Below are 20,198 nucleotides of genomic sequence, written 5' to 3' on the forward strand. Positions count from 1 at the left end.
CAGATATTTGGTATCCATGGAATTCAGATGAATGTTAATTTTTTTTATTTTATATATTTTAGATGATGGATTTTCAAGAACACTACCAATTGTTCTTGTAATCATTAAAATAAATTCTGTTGAAATAATTTGACGTTGATGATGATATATGTGTTAGAAAATTTTATTTGTACCTTTAAAATAAAGCCAATAATGTTCTATATAAGTGCCTTGCTTGTCCTTTAATTATCAATTTATTTTACAAGCAAAATTTATTTGTCTCTTAATCTCTTTCTTGGTCTTGGTTTTAACTCGTGATGATTTCTCTCTTCTTCCTAAATTTCACCGTGTGAAATTTGATAATAATGTGTGTGGGAAAGTTTTAATTAAGAATATACGCACAAATTAGTTTTGAAAGAATCTTGAATTGAAAGCATTGGTTCTTAATAAACTTTTACTTTTTATAAATTCTCAAGAATTAAAACTTATTTGAGTATTAAGAGAATTAGTTCTAAAAATTTAGTAGAGTCTAAAATTATAATATTATATAATCAAATATATATTATATATAATCATGATTAAAATTTTTTTAATTAAAAAATACTAATAAATACTTGTTATATAAAAAAATTATTTTAATTTTTACAAGTTGGATTCGATAAAATATAAAAATTATCTCTTTTTAGTTAGTTTATTTTGTTGAATATTATTGTGATAATAAGTTATATTTTTATGTTTTATATCATAAAAAAATATATTATAAAATAATATAAATAAATTATTCTAATAATTTTGTTATATGCATTTAAAACATATTCGTAAATAAAATATATACAATATTAATCTTTTTAATGAATTTTTACTTAATATGTTATATATTACTAATATATACTTTTTGTTTACTAATATATGATGACATTGACTGTTTATCTATTTCAGAGATTAAAAAATAAATAACAAATAAAATTAAATCAAATTTTAAAAATAAAATAATAAATACAATAAAATAAAAATCGTTGGGATCTATATTCCTTCATCCAACCATTAATTTGTTGAATTTAATTTTTATACACTAATTAGTGTAGAAAAGCTTTATTCGTGCATCCAATCATGCTACATCATAAAAAATAATTATTATTTTCATTAATCAGATGAATGGTTATCTAAAAACACACGTGTGATTGCACGATTTATATCACACAATTTACACTGTCAGTACATTAAAATTAAACTCTAATTTGTTTGTGCAGCAACTTTGGTAAAAAAACAAATGAGGCACCAAAGAAGAGTTAATACTCAATTTGATACTTGAACTTGCACGCGAGTCTCAATTTAGTTTTTGAAGTTTTAATTGCTTCTTTTTAGTTCCCAAACTTTGCAAATATGACTCATGTTAGTTCCTGGGATAATTTTCGACGTAGAAACGTTAAGTCGTTAACAGAACACTAGCATAGACAATTGGATACCATGTTGGACTTTGTAAAATGACGTCGTTTTTGTTTTGGCACTCAAATAACCCAAAAAAACATCGTAAGTGGTATTTATTAAAGCTTTTCCTCTCAAAACAAGTGACCCGACATTATTTTTGGATTATTTGAGCACCAAAACTAAAACGGCATTGTTTTACAAGTTTTAGCGTTACATTTGATTGTTCATGTTAGTACTTAATTAACGTTTTTGTACCAGAAATTATCTCAGGACTAATGTGAGTTATGTTTGTAAAATTTGTAGATTAAATAGAGACAATTAAAATTTTAAGGACTAAATTAAAACGTGTTGCAAATTGAGAAACCAAATTAAATCTATAGACATGAATTTCAAGGACTAAAAAATTTAGTCAAGCCTTTTAATAGGCTTCAAGCCAATAAGGCTTATTGGTCTACGTAGACATGAATTTCATCCTAAACAAATAATCGCTTCTTTCACTCAACAACTACGATTTTGGTTTCGATCTAGACATCGGATCTAATCTCCCCAAATCTGTCAACGATAAAAAAAAAAAACCCTATTCCTCTAACCCTTCTTACTCCACCACAACCCCTTCCTCTTCCCAACCGAGGAGGACCCAACAAGTCCTCATGGTCTCACAAGCCCATTTTCGTTCCTGCCACTCAGATTGGGTTGCCCGGTGGTCTCCCTTCCATGGTAAGTGACATCTTCGGCAAGTAATGGGCCACTGTCTTAACTTTGTCTTCTCTTCCCAATGCCAAAAACTACAGCACAACAACTAGAAACTACACCCAGAACTAGAATGCGAACACTATTGGAACTGGAAGGCGAACACTATTGGAACTGGAAGGCGAGCACCACATCCGGAACTGGAACTCGAGCATGACTGGATCTGGAAGGCGAGCACGGCCGGATCGATAAGGTGAGTGTGACAGGATGGGAGTTGGCTCCTCCATCAGCGTCGGAAGGCATGCTCGGACAGGGACAATGGCGTGTTGATGAGTAAGGTGGGGAGAAGGATATTGCTCCAGCATGGTCGGCACAATAGAAAAGTGGAGGACAGTGGCTGTGTTGATTAAGCAAGATTAATCGGTGTTTTATCAGGATTATTGTAATGATAATTGGTTTTTTTTAAAAAAAGAAAAGTAATTTTGCAGAAAACCACTGATGAAATCCTTCAACTCTGATTTGAATTCCTATTGCCCCCCTTTTTTGGGGGGTAACAATTACTTGCATTTTATGTGATTATGCAAGACAAACATTTATTCAATTGCCACAGCCCACAAGTACAATCATTTTATTCAGCCTTTCAATCTAAGAGTAACTGTCAGGTAAACAAGTTTAGGTAACTACATAGTGAGAATAAAACAGATACAAATTAGTGAAATAAAATAAAGAAATAAGAAAACCAACAAGGCAACAATAACCTTCACTCTTTCTACAAATCCAGAGAACATGCCAATCACACGTTCCCCATCCTTCAGCTGGATCCGACTGACTTCCAGAGCTTGACCCACTCTTCCATGGCTTCAGCGGCACGAGAGAACATAGGATCAACCTTCCCCAGTTTCTCCTTCACTGTCTTGGCCATCTCGAGCACACAAGCCTCGGCTGTAGTTGCTGATTGTGAGAACCTTACTGACTGAAAGAAAGGAACTACTTCCTCCATCAGTTTCACTCCTTCCCACTCTTTCTTTAAGCTCTCTATGGCATTGCCTCTTTCTGTTCTCCAGACATAGGGCAATCCGCTTTTCACACCAAGGGATAGGTGATCGCATATTACTTTCACACACATTCCGCTCCATATATCTTCCACAGTTTCCCACCTAAACTTTCCTTCACCGGCCAATTTCAAAGCCGGGACTAATGCCGGGCCAATTGCTTCACGGTTGAAGGCAATGTTGATACCACTCACCGGCAACATGGATCTCACCGGGACAGTCAGAACAGCATCCACATATCGCGTGTTCCTCTCTTTTGGCTTAAGGGCTTGTGTTGGTGCATCAAGGTCTGCTAGATTCAGCCATAGTCCACACGACAAAGCACAATCAACCCCAGTTCGCAGGCTAAATGGGTACCCACGAACAAAATCTGCACCCTTACAGAATGGATCATACAGTGTATTAAAGAAAAAAGGAGTTGCGGGTGTCTTAAGGTTCACAACATGCTGAGCCACGGGATCTACCATATTTCCTGCAGTGTCTTTTGCTGGGACACAATCATCATCGACACAGACAACATACTTCTTCCGTGAAACCAGAAAACCAAAGTATCTACATGAATATCCGGAGAAGAGAACGGCGGAAGAACCCACCACACGCTCAATATCAGATTTTGTATAGACATCCGCACTGAAGCCCGCAGGAATTTGGAGTTCCTCCTTGAGGTCAGGATCTTTCACTATTATCAGGTGGAAACGGGAGAATATTGGCTTCCACTCATTCAAGAAAGATTTAAGATCAGAGTGCAATGCGCCAATCACAATATCCACTTCATTTTCGTTGATAGTTACTTGAGCCATCTTCTGAGGTGCAGAATACAAATTCTCTCACAAAACTCAAGTGTTGTTTGCTGCCACGCCCGATGAATCAAATTTGAAGTGCAGTCAAGTGCAGACAATGGTTTAATGCTTTCTTAAAATTTCTCAGAGCACCCTGTAAAAAGTATTTAAGAGGGTCAGAAAAGAAACACTTGCCACCCCAGGATTAGTCACAAAATGTGTAAGATAAATTCTTAGAAAAACTCACTGGTAGGAAGCACAGGGGTCAGAATATGTTGTATATTCAGTGCCTGAACAAGTGAGAGGACTTCATCCTTACCGGTTGCTATAAACAATCTCAGAACTTTCTCAGTCAGTTTACCAGCTCTCAAAATTCTCTGCCCACAAAAATATCTAATGCAATCAAAATGCTAACAAAATGAAACTTCAGCAAACAATAAAAGATTTATATTCTATAAAGAGAACGAAATAATCAGAACCAAATTTACAATAGCCTGACTCTAAATTACGAATCATGATTGGCAGACTCCATTGATGGAAAAATCACAAAGAAGACTTGCTTCTTTATTGCAATAAATATCCAAGGTCAAGGCAACAACCAACAAGGAAATCTGAATTCAGAATGTAACGGGGTCGAAAAAGAATAAATCAGAATGTAAAGCAAATCTGACCCTGGGACTACTAACTGCTACACCTTATTCCACTAGTTGGGTTCGGTTACATGGATGAATTAATTGCACCCTATCATAAATCATAGGTTAAATCACATTGACTTCCCTTGAGATTAAGTGATATACACAAGATGCCCTCCCTTTGTAAGGGTATACATAAACTCTGTTGAAACTCACATTCAAATTATTATATAATATTCACCTGAATATGGCAAAATGTGACACACTGACACTAACCTCCCCACTAAAGAAGTAGTCACTGTAAAGTGCGAGGTATGTAATATCACCTAACCTCAGAGATGTGTAATTTACGATAAAATTCATGTGCATATACAAGATATTAACCCTCCAATGACCCATATATTAAAAATCAACTCAATTCAGAGTTTTAGGTACTAATAATGATAAACAAACTTTGCCAAACATTTGACGTAAACTTGCAGCTGCATATAAACCAAATTAACTAGCATCATGAGAAACTCACGAAAAAGAAAACCCTAACAAGAAGGACCTTGCAGCGGCAGCAAAAATCATGAGCAAGTTCAGATTTTTAGGGCAGATCAAAACACAACACACTAAAAAAACGATCAAAATAAGAATGGGGTGTTGTTGTTGTTACCTATGAATGAATGAATGAATTGAATAGCTAGGGTACGAAGTTTGAAATTGGAGAAGAAAGAGAGTAGAAATAGTGGAGGAAAACTCACGAGGAAGAGATCGAGGAGGATGTGATCAGGGATGACAGAGAGATCGGAGAAGTCGGAGAGATTAATGACCGCTGAGTCAATTGTGAGAGAGAGCAGTGTTGGCGGTGTTCTCATTCATTCAACTCTCTCCTTTTTCTTTCTTCCTTTCTTTCTCTCTTTCTCTTCAAACGAATAAATGAAAATTTTAATTAATTAATTAATTTTGAAATAATAATTAAATTAAACAATAATAGTAAATACTAAGAATAAAAATGGTTGTGCTGGAGAGGAAGAGGAACCAGATCCTTGAATCTCTGAAGTTTCCGCCCTTGGATTGGCCTTTTGCCTTTGCTCTCTTTTGTGGATGGATAACTCATTTCAGACATTATAACATTCACAACAGTCAACCCCTCGTTCTGCCCGCTTTTCTTAATAACTCTTAAACAAAGTAATTGATATTTTAATTATTTAAGAGAGAGAGAAATTTTTTGGACCAATAATTTTAAGTATTTTTTATTATTATTTAATTAATATAAATATTAAATTGTTCTTTTATTAATTTATATGTGTAAATTTTAAAAAATATAAATATAAATTATATTAATTTATTAATATAAATTTTATTAATTTATGTGTATAAAATTTTAGTAAATATAGATATAAATTATATATTTATGTGCAAAACATTTATAAATATGAATACGAATTGTAATGTAACCCTCAAACATTGAATAAAGCCGAGTTATATTTCGGTTAGCCTATACAAAACCGAAACGATAAGATTTCCTAACGTATCCAAATCTTTTTCAAAGATCTCGCCCGCACGTGTTTACATCGGTCACGAAAATCTCGACACTTACTAACGAACAAATAAACCTGAAACACATAAATAAGACTAATGGGCGACCATAGGATTTATTCAACAACAACAACGCACTACTATACAAACGATTTGTATCCCGAACACTTTCTCCTTTTATAATTCTTTACTGACTTGATCGTCGGAGTCCTTTTTGCAGGTACTACGCTCGGGTCCGAGTTCACGAGGATATCCCCGATTCGGCTAGAGTCATTGAGCACACCACGATCAAGGAGGAGCCGACGTATAGCTCGAAAGGAGTATCCTTGCAAGAACATTTGACGCCCACCGTGGGGCCGGAAAGTTTAACTTCACCCCCATCCCGATATTTTAATTTTTATAACCTATCCATATCTGCTTTGTACCCCTTTTTCTTTGCAGAAAAGGAAGCATGACTGATCACTCGGAGACCCAGCAACCCCCCGAACCAATACCGATCTCATGGCCGCTAACGCCGCCCTCCTAGCAGAAAATCAGTGGATGGCCGAACTGTTAGTAGCAATACAAAATAACGGAGAACGGAAAGTTGACAACAAAAAAACAAACACTGATCAACACGAAGAGCATTAGTCAGAGTACAACGCAAAGACAGGGGAAACACCCCCCAAAACTGGAAGACGACGAACCAACCCGTTTTTCGAGGAGATAATGAATTTCAAAATACCTAAGAATTTTATACTCCCTATGACCCTAACACCATATAAGGGGATCGGAGATCCTAAAGTTTATGTCACGAAATTCAAGTCTACGATGTTCCTCAATAGTGACTCCGATCCCATCCTGTGCCGATCTTTTTCAACTTTTTTAGATGGAGCTGCTTTATTATGGTTTTCTAATTTGCCTGCAGGATCCATAACCAGCTTTGATGAGTTCGCCAAAATGTTCATCAATCATTTTGCAGCATCCAAAATCTATATGAGGGACTCAGACTACCTCAGCACAATTAAACAAGGGCAGCATGAAAGCCTAAAGGATTACATGACACGCTTCACAACGGCAGCGATGGAAATTCCCGACCTTAATCCAGAAGTACAGCTGCATGCTATCAAGAGCAGTCTCCGACCTGAAAAATTCCAAGAAGCTATAGCTGTGGCAAAACCGAAAACATTAGAAGAGTTCCAACCTCAGCCGCCCATATCAGTTTCAATACTGACGACTTTAAGTCACAGACGCCAAATTCAGACGACCTAGTAGTGATCTCGGTTCACATGGAAGAACTAACCGTAAAAAAGGTCCTGCTCGATCCAGGGAGCAATGCTAATGTCTTATTCTACTCCACATTCAAAAAGATGCAGCTATGCGACAAGGCATTGCAACCATCGGGAGGAGAATTGGCAGGGTTCTCAGGTGAAAGAGTCCCTATATCAGGTTATGTATGGTTAAGAACAACATTGGGAGAGCCCCCAGATTCCAAAACACTAGACATCCAGTTCCTGGTAGTCGATTGTGTTAGTCCTTACAATATTATCTTAGGGCGTCGGTCCCTTAACTCTTTTGGAGCTATTGTCTCTACCATTCATCTATGTGTCAAGTTTCCTCTGCAGGATAACACAGTGGCGACGGTGCATGCCGACTATAAGGAAGCCAGACAATGCTACAACGCGAGTTTGAAGAAAATCACGAAGGAAACCATTCCGAGAATCCATTCCGTTTACAACTCGGAAAGCATTCCCACCTTGGCCGGAATGGACCTTAGGGACAACAACAGTCACCCCTCCCCAACGGACGACCTAGAAAAGGTACAATTGGGTGAAATAAATCAATATACTAACATCAGTTCGGCTTTCTCTGCAGGAACAAGATAAAACTTGGAAGGCATATTGAAGGCCAATGCCGACCTGTTTGCCTGGACCCCTGCTGACATGCCAGGGATCGACCCGAATTTCATAAGCAAAAAACTAGCAGTCAACCCTAATGCCCGAATTATAAGGCAAAAGAAACGTAACTGGGCACAGAAAGAAGAAATGCAGCAGCGGCAGAATCATAGAAATTACTTGATGCAGGTTTTATCCGAGAAATCCGATTTTTCTCATGGCTAGAAAACGTCGTTATGGTCAGAAAAAGCTCGGAAAAATGGCGGATGTGTGTCGATTTCACAGATCTAAAGAAGGCTTGCCCGAAGGATTCCTACCCGCTACCGAACATTGACAGACTAGTAGACGACACCTCTGGATACCAAGTGCTGAGTTTTATGGATGCATACTCTGGATACCACCAGATACAAATGCACCCAGATGACGAGGATAAGACAGTGTTTGTTACCGACCAAGGTAATTTCTGCTATAAGGTAATGCCTTTCGGACTAAAAAATGCAGGAGTAACTTATCAGAGACTGATGAACAAAATTTTTAAAAATCAAATCGGACAAAATATTGAGATACATGTTGATGATATGGTCGTCAAGTCTAGTTCAGAAAAATAACACGAAGCCGATCTTCAGGAGATTTTTCAGCAATTCCGAGCTTACAATATGAGACTAAACCCAAAGAAGTGCGCATTTGGCGTACAGAAAGGCAAATTTCTCGGATTTTTGCTCACAAACCGAGGTATATAAGCGAACCCTGACAAATGTCAAGCAGTCCTAAACATGCAGTCACAAAAAACGATCAAGGAAGTACAACGACTCACAGGTTGCTTAGCTGCCCTATCCAGGTTCTTACCAGCCGCAGCAACCAGATCCTATCATTTCTTCAAAACCATGAAGAAGTCGGATAAGTTCGTTTGGACAGAAGATTGTGAAAAAGCCTTCTCCGAATTCAAACATATCTTGGGGTCACCACCCATACTCAAGAAACTGGAACAAGGTAAACCACTCTTCGTATTCCTTTCAATTTCCACTAACACTATCAGTTCTATGCTTGTAACAGAAGCAGGGAAAGAACAACACCCGGTGTACTTTGTAAGCAAAGTTTTACAAAACATCGAGACAAGATACCTGATGATAGAAAAATTGGCATTCGATCTAGTAATCACTGCTCGGCAGTTGAGGCACTACTTTCAAACACACCCAATTATATTTCGGATAGGTCATCCTTTACAACAAATATTATCGAAGCCGGACCTAGCGGGACGATTAACGAAATGGGCAATCGAGCTCTCTGAATTTGACATATCATATCAATCGCGAGGATCACCTAAAGCACAAGCATTGGCCGACTTCATTTCGGAATTCACAGATAAAGAGGATCACATCAAAACATGGGAATTATACGTGGACGGAGCATCAAACGAAAATGGATGTGGAGCAGGAATTCTCCTGAAGGACGATAATGGAGTCCAAGCCGAACAGTCAATCAAATTTCTTTTTGAAACAACCAACAACCAGGCCGAGTATGAAGCTCTACTAGCAGGCCTAAGGTTAGCCAAAGAAGTAGGGATCTCCAGCTTAAAAGTACACTGTGACTCCCTTCTCGTGGTACAATAGGTAAACAGTCAATTTCAGGTACGAGATCCACTCCTAGAAAAATATTTGAACTCAGTCAAAACCCTAATGGAATTTTTTCAAAGTTTTGAAATACTGCATATACCTAGAGAACAAAACTGCAGAGCCGACATCTTATCCAAATTAGCCACACATAGGATAACCGATCAAACAGAAACATTGAATCACATTACATTAACAACACTAAGTTTAGATATCAAACCTATTCTAAGCATGTCACAGGAGGAAGATTGGCAAAGCCCATTCATTCGCTATCTAAAATTTGGGGAGATACCACAAGACAAAAAACCGAGGTCATTCAGATACAAGGCAAACCACTATACTATAATCGGAGCAGACCTATACAGGCGAGGTATTTCCAGACCTCAACTGAAATGCCTAAGCCAAGCGAAAGCCGAAGCTGCCTTGGACGAGGTACACGGCGGGGTCTGCGGACATCATACAGGAAGCAGGAGTCTGGCCACAAAAATACACCGAGCAGGATACTATTGGCCGACACTGAGAAACGACTGCAAAGGCAAAGTACAAAGATGCGATGCATGTAAAAAATGTGTGCCTCTAATACACAACCCGGCCGAGCTATTACACACTTCAGACGTCAGCTGGCCATTTCACAAATGAGGGATGGACATACTGGGACCATTTCCATTTTCAACAGGGCAGGTAAAATTCCTTTTGGTAGCTATTGATTATTTCACAAAATGGATCGAAGCACAACCTCTTGCGAAAATCACAGCAGAAAAGGTACAAAATTTCATTTGGAAATCAATTATATGTAGATTCGGTTTACTCAAAGAAATCATATCCGATAATGGCAGACAATTCACATATAAGAAAATTGCTTCATATTTAACCGACCTACATATCAAACATCATTTTTCCTCCGTCGAACACCCACAAACCAACGGGCTCGCGGAGGCGATAACAAGGTTATTTTGCAGGCCTTAAAAAAGAAATTAACAGATGCTAAAGGATGCTAGGCCGAGCTTATACCAGAGGTGCTATGGAGTTATAACACAACACCTCAGACCACAACAAACGAAAACCCGTTCCGGCTGGTCTATGGGGCAGACTGTATGATACCTGTTAAGATCAGCCAAGAGTCGACTCGAACTGAGTACTTCAACGAACAACATAACCCGGAAGCCAGATTGGCCGAACTTGACCTAATAACTGAAGAACGAAGCCTAGCCGAACTAAGACAAAAAGCCATGCAGACAGCAATGCAAAAGCAATATGACAAGAAAGTACGACCAAGAGCCTTCAAAGAGGGAGACTTGGTACTAAGGCAAATGGAAGAAGTTCGGAAACCACCAGGATGGGAAACTAGGTGCTAATTGGGAGGGCCCTTTCTGCGTCTCTAAAGTCATCGAAAAAGGAGCATATTCTCTCGAAACACTAGAAGGAACAACTCTTCCCAACACTTGGAACATTTCGTCTTTAAAAATGTATTACAGTTGAATCTCTATTGTATATGTGAACTGGCCATGTACTCTTTTTCCTGATCATGAGGTTTTATCCCTAAGGAGGGTTTTACTCGGACAGGTTTTAACGAGGCCGATCACTTCACGCTCCCTTAAAAGGAATTCAAAACTATATACAAATGAATATACCAATCTTTACGCAAATTATTCATACTTTATTCTTGCCAAATAAATAGCATCGAACCAACAAGGCAACGTTTGGAATCACTCTATATCACCAACATCGAAACCAACTTCACAGGCTGGATCAAATGAAACAAACGATTCCAAAAGTCGCTCAAACAAAAAGTGAGGATTTTAACACATCCAACTATCTAAACAGATATATCAAATATCATTAAACTAACCAGCACATCAAAAACTGGAAGCAAAACATTGATCAAAGTTCAAACCGACACTGAAGGTCAGATAAAACAACATTCTAAGTACTCTGAATAATTTCGGAAAAAGCAAAACAGTTTCAAAATAATTACAAACAAGAAAAATATCCTAGGAAGGGGGAGGAGCATTCTCAGCATGCTCCTCATCGGCCTCAATTTCTGCAAGTTCACCATTAATCACCACTTTGGTCACATCAAGCTTCTCCACAGCAAAATTAAGAGAAAACAATTGAACCTGACTGACAGCACGGTCAAACCCTACGAAAAATATTTCGAGCACTTCCTCCTCTAGCTCGTGGATCCGAGAGGTGATTTCTCCTTTATTCTTATCATTCTCTTTAATTTCAGCCTACAAGAGACGAATCTGGTCCTGCAACCTTGAAACTTCTTCTTCTCCACTCTTTACCTTTCCGGTCAAATCAATGATCACTTCGTCCCTCTCCCTCAAAGACTGCTCTAGCCTAACCACCTTATCTACAGCGATTTGTTGCTCCGAAGCCAGCAACTCAGTAGTATGCTCGACACATAACAAACGGGAAGCAACAACCTAAAAGACAAAACAAAAAGCAGCATCAGCGCATCTCAAGTTCAAATACAATAAAAACAGGTACTGTTCGTAAAAAGATTACCTGGACAAACTTTCCCATTGCCTCAATACAGTATGCCGGGTCAAACCCATATCCCCAGGATATTGGGAAACACGGTCAGAAAGCTCGGAGATAAGGTACTGGTCACTCTAGACGGAATGAGGATTAGCCTCATCAATGTAACCGTGAAGCTTTCTTTGTCTCTCAAAAACAGACTTGCCAGTAAAATCCCCTTCAGAAAGAACTTCGAGCGACTTCTCAGAGTCAAGTTTTCTCCTTTTTGGAGAAAGAGGGAGCTGGGCAGAAGAATACGCCACGTCCCCACCCCATTCCCTTGCCATACCTGATACGCTACCAGCCTTATCACCTTTCTTTTTCAAAAACGATTGAAGGTGGAAAGTACTCAAATTCGGAACCCTTCCACCTGCAACATGCAAATTTCAAATAAAAAATCATTCACACTAAACAAAGGCAAATAAACAAGTACTTAATACCTATATATGCTTCCAACCCTTCCCTATCATTTCCTTCATCATACTTAAGCAATTTTGGAATAGACAAACATTCACCCTCCGCAAAACACTCAATTAAAAAATTCAGAAATATATTCTCTTCCTCACTCCTCTCAACAGAATCCAAAATCTGCATTGGCTTCGGACACCAATACAATGAAAATATTTCAACAAGTTTGTCATCCAAGTAAAACGGATATTCAGTCTCACAAGAACGAACCTTCACAAACATGGCTTTGAATTTTTTAAAAGATGATTTGTAAAGAAGAAAAATAGAGCGGCCCAGATAGCTACTCAGAAAAACCCACAACCCTTTTCGAACCCCTTTTGATTGAAACAGTGAAAAGAAAACATTCAATGAAGACGAAAAACTCAGAAAGTTCATCAAACATTGAAAAGCCTTAAAAAATACCCAAGAATTGGGATGTAACTGGGATGGAGCACAGTTGAGTTGGGTCAAAACATTACACTCGAAATCAGTAAAAGAAAATCTCAGAAAAAGCTCGGAAAAACACGGAGTATACATGTAGAAATAACTCCAGTCACCCCTCCTTTCACAAACCTTCTCATCACTATTGCAAGGCACTAATTTGACACCTATGCCAGATCCCTCTTTTGACAACTTCAAAGACCTAACTTCACGAAGAGACTCCTCATCACAATAAAAAGAAACGCGGGTCTTAATGTCTACGTGTACCCACTGGTAGGGATTCTCACTTTTCACCTCTACTACCTTTTTCTTTTCCTTTTCTCCCTCTTTTCCTCTCTCTCTCTAACCATTGTGGAGACGAAACGACAAAAAAGAAAAACAGGAAGACTAACCTTTCGCAGTCATGTTTCGCTCACTTAAGCAAAGACCACCGGGATAAAAACTTCGTGCAGTTTTCCAAGGGAAAAACTGTAATAAAGGAGCACAATAACCCACTCACTAAGTGGGTAACTCAAAAAGCGTAACTGTTCACATACCAAGGCGATTTCCAAGGCCCAAACCCAAGTGAAAAGATAACGGTTTCCCAAGAAAATTTATTACATGGATTTATGTGGAAGATAAATAAAATGCCCAAGCTTGAAAGAACTATCACACGTTGAGCTTGGGGGCTGGGGTTATTAACAAAAATCGAGGTATAACCACATTCTAAAGCTCAACTTGCTAAAACATGAAAATCGCAAGTCAAGCTTGGGGGCTATGTAACGTAACCCTCAAACATAGGATAAAGCCGAGTTATACCTTGGTCAGCCTATACCAAACCAAAACGATAAGGTCTCCCAACGTATCCAAATATTTTCCAAAGATCTCGCCCGCACGTGTTTACATCGGTCACAAAAATCTCGGCACTTACCGATGAACAAATCAACCCGAAACACATTATAAATAAGACTAATGGGTGACCATAGGATTCATTCAGCAACAACGCACTACTATACAAACGACTTGTATTCCGAACACTTTCTCCTTTTATAATTCTTTACTGACTTGAGTGTCGGAGTCCTTTTTGCAGGTACCACGCTCGGGTCCGAGTTCACGAGGATATCCCCGATTCGGCTACAGTCATTAAGCACACCACGATCAACGAGGAGCCGACGTATAGCTCGGAAGGAGTATCCTTGCAAGAACACAAATTATTACTAATTAAATACTGGTAAAAAATGATAATATATGTTGACAATGTAATATTATTATAGAGGAATATTAGAGGGCAATGTCATTAATGTTTAAAAGCATGAGATAAAATATGTGATTAAATTACTGGATTAAAAAAATTAAATTTAAAAATTGAGTTTATAACTAAATGATGGCAAAAGACAAAAAAATTTTGAAAATTTTTTAATATTTTTTATTATTTAATTATAAATAATGTTGTATATACAAGTGTTTTTAGTAGTTAAGTTAGTACGAATCCAGCAAAAGAAAATGCATGCCTCTATTGCGTGATTCTTTATCTCTGTAATTTTTCAACACATAATATAAATGTTGTTATGAAACACGTAAATTTTTATACACTGTACAAATTTTACACAGTATATAAATTTATAGATACAACATATAATATAAAAATTTATTTGATATAACATAAAAAAAAGAATATGGAAGATGAAGAGAAGGAAAAAATGAAGAAGAAGATAGTGGTGGTGGTGGTAGTAGTAGTGGTGGCGGTGACAAAGACAACGACAACGACGACATCGGCAGTAACAACAACATTTAAAAAAGAAGTGACGCAACAAACAAAGATAACAAAGGAAAGAGAAAAGGAGGAAGAAGAAGCATATCCAACGTGGCGATTTAGTTGAAGACTTAGTTTAAAAAACGTACGCGTAGTTTTGTTGTTTAATTATATTCTTTGTTTCAAATGATCATTAATTAAGATAAAAAAAAATTTATATAGTCTTATATAATTAGATATACGTATAAAATTATGTTACAGTATATTAAAATTAAATTCTAAAAAATAATATACTAAAGTATAAATATTTAAAAATATATACATTGATAAATAATAGATTTAATTTATTTATGTAAAAATATTCAATCTGTCCTCATTTCTATTCTTTTACTATTTTTTTTAATATAAACTATTGATAATTTGTATTACGACTAAATTTGGACTTTAAATTTCAGATAAAATGCGATATTAAACCAAATGAAAGAGAAAATTACATGATTCTACTAAAACCAAAAATATTACCTGAATTACCCAAAACGTTTTTTAATTATATGTATAACAATTAATATATATTGATATCAGAAAATAATCTTACCAAAATTTTTTAATATATATAAAATTGTAAATTAGGTGAACAAAGATAAAACATATATTGAGATTAATTAATATTATTCTATTATTTATTATACTGTAAAATAATTATAAAAAGAATTTAATATACCTAGTTTTTTTAAAAAAATAATTTTTATACACTGTTAATATAAAATAATTTTATATATTTAATTAAATAATAAAAATAATTATTTTTTATATTAATATATAAATAATTTAAAATTTAAAATAAATAATCATTAAAAAATTAAATATAATTAAACTATTATAAAAAATATTCTTACATCCAATTAAACTTTAGAGAAAAGAAAAGAATAGAAAATTTGTTTTACAAATAGCTCACTCATATTGTACTTGTCACTCCCACGGCCACGGTTTCAAAGTCCTCTTCACTTTCTCTAAGTCCGAAGCCGATAGAAAAATTTGTGTTCTAAATAGCCCACTCGTATATTTGAACTTGTCACTCCCATGACCACACAGAATCCTCTTCACTTTCTTTGAGTCCAAAACCGATAGGAAGTTAAAGTCGATGAGGTAAGTTCCAATAGAGCTACGCTCCGACTATTCCTACAATTTTTTCTTATAGGTTCCTCTTTGAACTCTCCATCGTTAACCACTCAAAACCGCCACAGAAACTATCACGCTCTCTATTGCAACCCTCAACCCTTCAACCCCATTCAACCACTCCCCAGATTACACTCTCCACCGTATTCTCAACTGTCACTCTCTCCACCCCATCTACATTCTCACTACTATCCAAATCCAATCCCTATTCCTCTTCCTCCACCTACAGACCCCTTTGCGTGGTCAGCATCGACGCCGCTCAGCTCTTCGGCTACGAGTCAAAGCTCGCCAAGGAGTTCACTGTCTCCCAACACCTTAAGATCGCAATTGTCGGCTTCGGCAACTTCGGCTAGTTCCTTTTCGCCATATTAGTCCGCCAGGGCCACACCGTCCTCACCCACTCCCGCTCCGACCACTCCACCATAGCCAGAAAGCTTGGTGTATTGTTCTTCCAAAACCCCGACGACCTATGCGAGGAGCATTCCGAAGTGATTCTCTTCTGCTCCTCCATAATCTCAACGGAGCGTGTGCTCCTCACGCTCCCTCTCCAGCGACTCAAGCGCAGCACTCTCTTCGTTGACGTCCTCTCCGTAAAAGAATTCTCCAAGAAGCTCCTCCCCTCCGATTTCGATGTCTTCTGCACTCACCCGATGTTCGGACCTAAGTTTGCAAGTAACGGATGCACCAACCTCCCATTCGCCTTTGAGAAGGTTTGAATCCTCGACGAGGAACACCGTGTTTCTCGCTTTGAGAAGTTTCTCAATGCGGTTGTCAGAGAAGGTTGTAGGATGGTGGAGATGAGTTGTGAGGATCACAACCGTTACGCCACTGGTTCGTAGTTAATTACTCATACCATTGGATGGATTCTTGAATGATTGAAGCTGGAGTCGACGCCCATTAATTCGAAAGGATACGAGAGTTTGTTGGGATTGGTGGAGAACACTGCTAGGAATAGCTTTGATTTGTACTATGGTTTGTTCATGTTTAATAAGAATTCTTTGGAGAAGCTTGATTTGGCGTTTGAGGATCTCAGGAAGCAGCTCATTGCACGGTTACATCAAGTGGTGAGGAATTAGTTGATGGAGAACGGTGAAAGGTTGTAGCAGCTGGATGGAAGTAACAGCCATGCACTGCTCCGGCGGGCTCGTAATGGATCTGCATTGCTGTATTCCAGGTATTTGATATTTGAAACTTGAAAAAATCTCAGAGGTTTTTGCTACATTGTGTGAATATTTGCTATTGATGTTTTAGAGAGTGTTCGTGTTTGTTGAGATTGAGAGCAAGCAACTTAATCATTTTGAATTCGGAAGATGTTGTTCTTATAATGGAAAAAGGGTTATTACATGATAATGATTAATGAGTAATGATGCAAATAATGCAGATCCAATGATGTTGCTCAGCTAAGTAGTTCCGCTTCAAACAATTCTAACCAGTTTGATGAGAACACAAAGCTCAAGATTGCAATAGTTGGTTTTGAAAACTTTCCTATCTTCTTTGCAAAAACTATAGTTAGTCAAGGTCATGAAGTTTTGGCGTATTCTAGATCAGACTACTCTGATGTGGCTTGAGACTTGGGGGTTTCGCATTTCAGCGATGCAGATGATCTTTGTGAGCAACATCCATAAGTGATTTTATTCTGCACTTCCATCCTTTCGACCGTAAAGTTCTTAAATCATTACCTTTCCAAAGGTTGAAGAGAAGTACATTGTTTGTTGATGTATTATCCGTCAAAGAGTTTCTTAGAAACCTCTTCCTTCATCACTTGCCTCTTGATTTTGATGTTTTCTGCACACATCCCAAGTTTGGGCCGGAGAGTGAAAAGAATGGGTGAAAAAATCTTCCTCTTGTTTATGACAAAGTTAGAATTGGGAACGAAGAATCAACAATATTGCGATTTTATCGGTTTCTCGACATTTTTGCTAGTGAAGGATGCTGAATAGTTGAAATGTCTTGTGCTGCACATAATTGGCATGCAGCTGGATCCCAATTTGTTGCACACACAACAAGAAGACTTTTAGAAAAACTAGGGTTAGAAAAAACACCAATCAACACAAAGGGTTACGAAACTTTATTGAGTTTGGTGGAAAATACCGTGGGGGATAGTTTTGATCTGTACTATGGTTTATTCCTAAATAATTTAAATGCCATGGAGCAACTAGAAAGATTCCATTTGGCTTTTGAATCATTGAAGAAGCAGCTTTTCAGCCGATTGCATAATATCCACCAAAAGCAGCTATTTGAAAATGAAGAACAGATCCTTGCTTTGCCAAAGAGGTCTATACTGCCTGAGAAATCTGAGGACAGTGATGCGTCATAACCTCTTTCAAAAACTATAGACACCAAATGAATTTATGCCAAAGATTTCCATCTCATTGGTTAGCATTGTAGACCGCATAGTAGATTTCCTTTCGTAGCGTCGACTCTAGCATCAATCCTTCAAGAATCCTTCCAACGGTATGAGTAATTAACTGCGAACTGGCAGCGTAACGGTCGTGATCCTCGCAACTCATCTCCACCATCCCGCAACCTTCTCTAACAAACGCATTGAGAAACTTCTCATAGCGAGAAACACGGTGCTCTTCGTCGAGGATTCGATCCTTCTCAAAGACGAATGGGAGGCCGGTCCATCCGTCACTTGCAGACTTAGGTCCGAACATCGGGTGAGTGTAGAGGATGTCAAAATCGGAGGGGAGGAGCTCAAGGAGGAGCTTCTTGGGGAATTCTTTGACGGAGAGGACGTCAACGAAGGGAGTGTTGCGCTTGAGGCGCTGGAGAGGGAGCATGAGGAGCACGCGCTCCGTTGAGATTATGGAGGAGCAGAGGAGGATCACTTCAGGATGCTCCTCGCATAGGTCGTTGGGGTTTTGGAAGAATAATACGCCAAGCTTTCTGGCTTTGGCGGAGTGGTCGGAGCGGGAGTGGGCGAGGATGGTGTGGCTCTGGCGGACTAATGTGGCAGCAAGGAACTGGCCGAAGTTGCCGAAGCTGACAATTGCGATCTTAAGGTGATGGGAGACAGTGAACTCCTTGGCGAGATTTGACTCGTAGTCGAAGAGATGAGCGGCATCGATGGCGCGCACGCATAGGGGTTTGTAGGTGGAGGAAGAGGAATAGGGATTGGATTTGGATAGTAGTGAGAATGTGGATGGGAGGAGAGAGTAACGGTTGAGAATACGGCAGACAATGTAATCTGGGGAGTGGTTGAATGGGGTTGAAGGGTTGAGAGTTGCAATGGAGAGCATAATGGTTTCCGTGGCCTTTATGAGTGGTTAGCGGTGGAGAGTTCAAAGAGGAACCTATAAGAAAAAATTGTAGGAATAGCTGGAGCGCAGCTCTATCGGAACTTACCTCATCGACTTTAACTTCCTATTGGTTTTGAACTCAGAGAAAAAGAAGAGGAATCTGCGTGGCCGTGGGAGTGACAAGTTCAGACATAGTTTAGTAAAGCTTTTACTTTTTAAAAGTAGCTTATAAAAGTTAACTTTTAAAAGATGGCTTTTTAAAAGTTGTAGCATTTATGTTTGGTAAATCAAATAAAAAATAGCTTTTAATAAACATAAGCAACATCAATTGTGTTTGGTAAAATAGCTTTTAAAATTTAAAAATACTATAATAGACATAAATGTAAGCATTAAATTTGAAAATTAGTTAACATATGAGGTTATATTAGAGTTTTAAATTTTGAAAAGTACAAGCCAACTTTGAAAAGCTCTATCTTAGGTGCTTTCAAAAGTAACTCAATCTTTTAAAAGCTGCAAGCACAAGCACATTATCTTTTTGATTTACCAAACACAAAATGAGGAGCTTGACCTTTTAAAAAGCACAAGCACCTCTGTAAAAAGTTTTACCAAACCAAACCTCAATATATGAGTAGGCTATTTATAAGACAAATTTTTCTATCAACTTTGGATTCAAAAAAAGTGAAGAGGACTCTGAAACTATGGCCATGGGAGGGACAAGTACAATATATGAGGGGACTATTTATAAGAAAAATTTTCTATCTTTTTTTTGTCTAGAGTTTAATTTGGATATAAGGATATTTTTTATAATAGTTTAATTATATTTAATTTTTTAATGATTATTTATTTTAAATTTTAAACTATTTATATATTAATATAAAAAATAAATATTTTTATTATTTAATTAAATATATGTATAAAATTATTTTATATTAACAGTCTATAAAAATTATTTTTAAAAAAATAGGTATATTAAATTCTTTTTATAATTATTTTACATAATAATAAATAATAGAATAATATTAATTAATCTCAATTTATGTTTTATCTTTGTTCACCTAATTTACAATTT

General features: G+C 37.5%; 2 protein-coding genes and 2 pseudogenes across 2 annotated transcripts; 1 reads left to right on the forward strand and 3 right to left on the reverse strand.

Annotated features, from left to right (window-relative positions):
• Nucleotides 1-2,689: 2,689 nt before the first annotated feature.
• Nucleotides 2,690-3,949, reverse strand: RGP5 (Alpha-1,4-glucan-protein synthase family protein). Its single transcript, XM_088483812.1, has one exon. It carries the CDS (start codon nt 3,947-3,949, stop codon nt 2,909-2,911), a length of 1,041 nt encoding a protein of 346 aa, XP_088339938.1. The 3' UTR covers nt 2,690-2,908.
• On the reverse strand, nt 2,690-5,719 carry LOC107635114 (UDP-arabinopyranose mutase). The gene is made up of 4 exons (XM_016338491.3): nt 5,585-5,719; nt 5,307-5,467; nt 4,176-4,305; nt 2,690-4,082 (listed from the first exon to the last, which is right to left on the reverse strand). The coding sequence occupies exons 2-4, from the start codon at nt 5,418-5,420 to the stop codon at nt 4,063-4,065; spliced, it is 264 nt and encodes an 87-aa protein (XP_016193977.2). The 5' UTR covers nt 5,421-5,467; nt 5,585-5,719; the 3' UTR covers nt 2,690-4,062.
• Nucleotides 5,720-12,111: 6,392 nt separating this feature from the next.
• Nucleotides 12,112-18,204, forward strand: LOC107637160 (arogenate dehydrogenase 1, chloroplastic pseudogene; annotated as a pseudogene).
• A 52-nt stretch (nt 18,205-18,256) lies between these two features.
• LOC107637161 (arogenate dehydrogenase 2, chloroplastic pseudogene) lies at nt 18,257-19,129 on the reverse strand (annotated as a pseudogene).
• Between the last annotated feature and the right edge of the window lie 1,069 nt (nt 19,130-20,198).

The sequence above is a fragment of the Arachis ipaensis genome, chromosome B4, assembly GCF_059453495.1.
Source record: "Arachis ipaensis isolate K30076 ecotype BB chromosome B4, ASM5945349v1, whole genome shotgun sequence".
Classification (NCBI taxonomy): Eukaryota; Viridiplantae; Streptophyta; class Magnoliopsida; order Fabales; family Fabaceae; genus Arachis; species Arachis ipaensis.

Excerpts from the sequence above, each read along its gene's own strand:
- RGP5 (XM_088483812.1), bottom strand. The coding sequence starts at position 3,949 with ATGGCTCAAGTAACTATCAACGAAAATGAAGTGGATATTGTGATTGGC.
- LOC107635114 (XM_016338491.3), bottom strand. The coding sequence starts at position 5,420 with ATGAGAACACCGCCAACACTGCTCTCTCTCACAATTGACTCAGCGGTC. Across the intron at positions 4,306-5,306 it reads TCCTCCTCGATCTCTTCCTC|AGAATTTTGAGAGCTGGTAA; the intron begins GTGAGTTTTCCT and ends TTTTGTGGGCAG. Across the intron at positions 4,083-4,175 it reads GACCCCTGTGCTTCCTACCA|GGTGCTCTGAGAAATTTTAA; the intron begins GTGAGTTTTTCT and ends TACTTTTTACAG.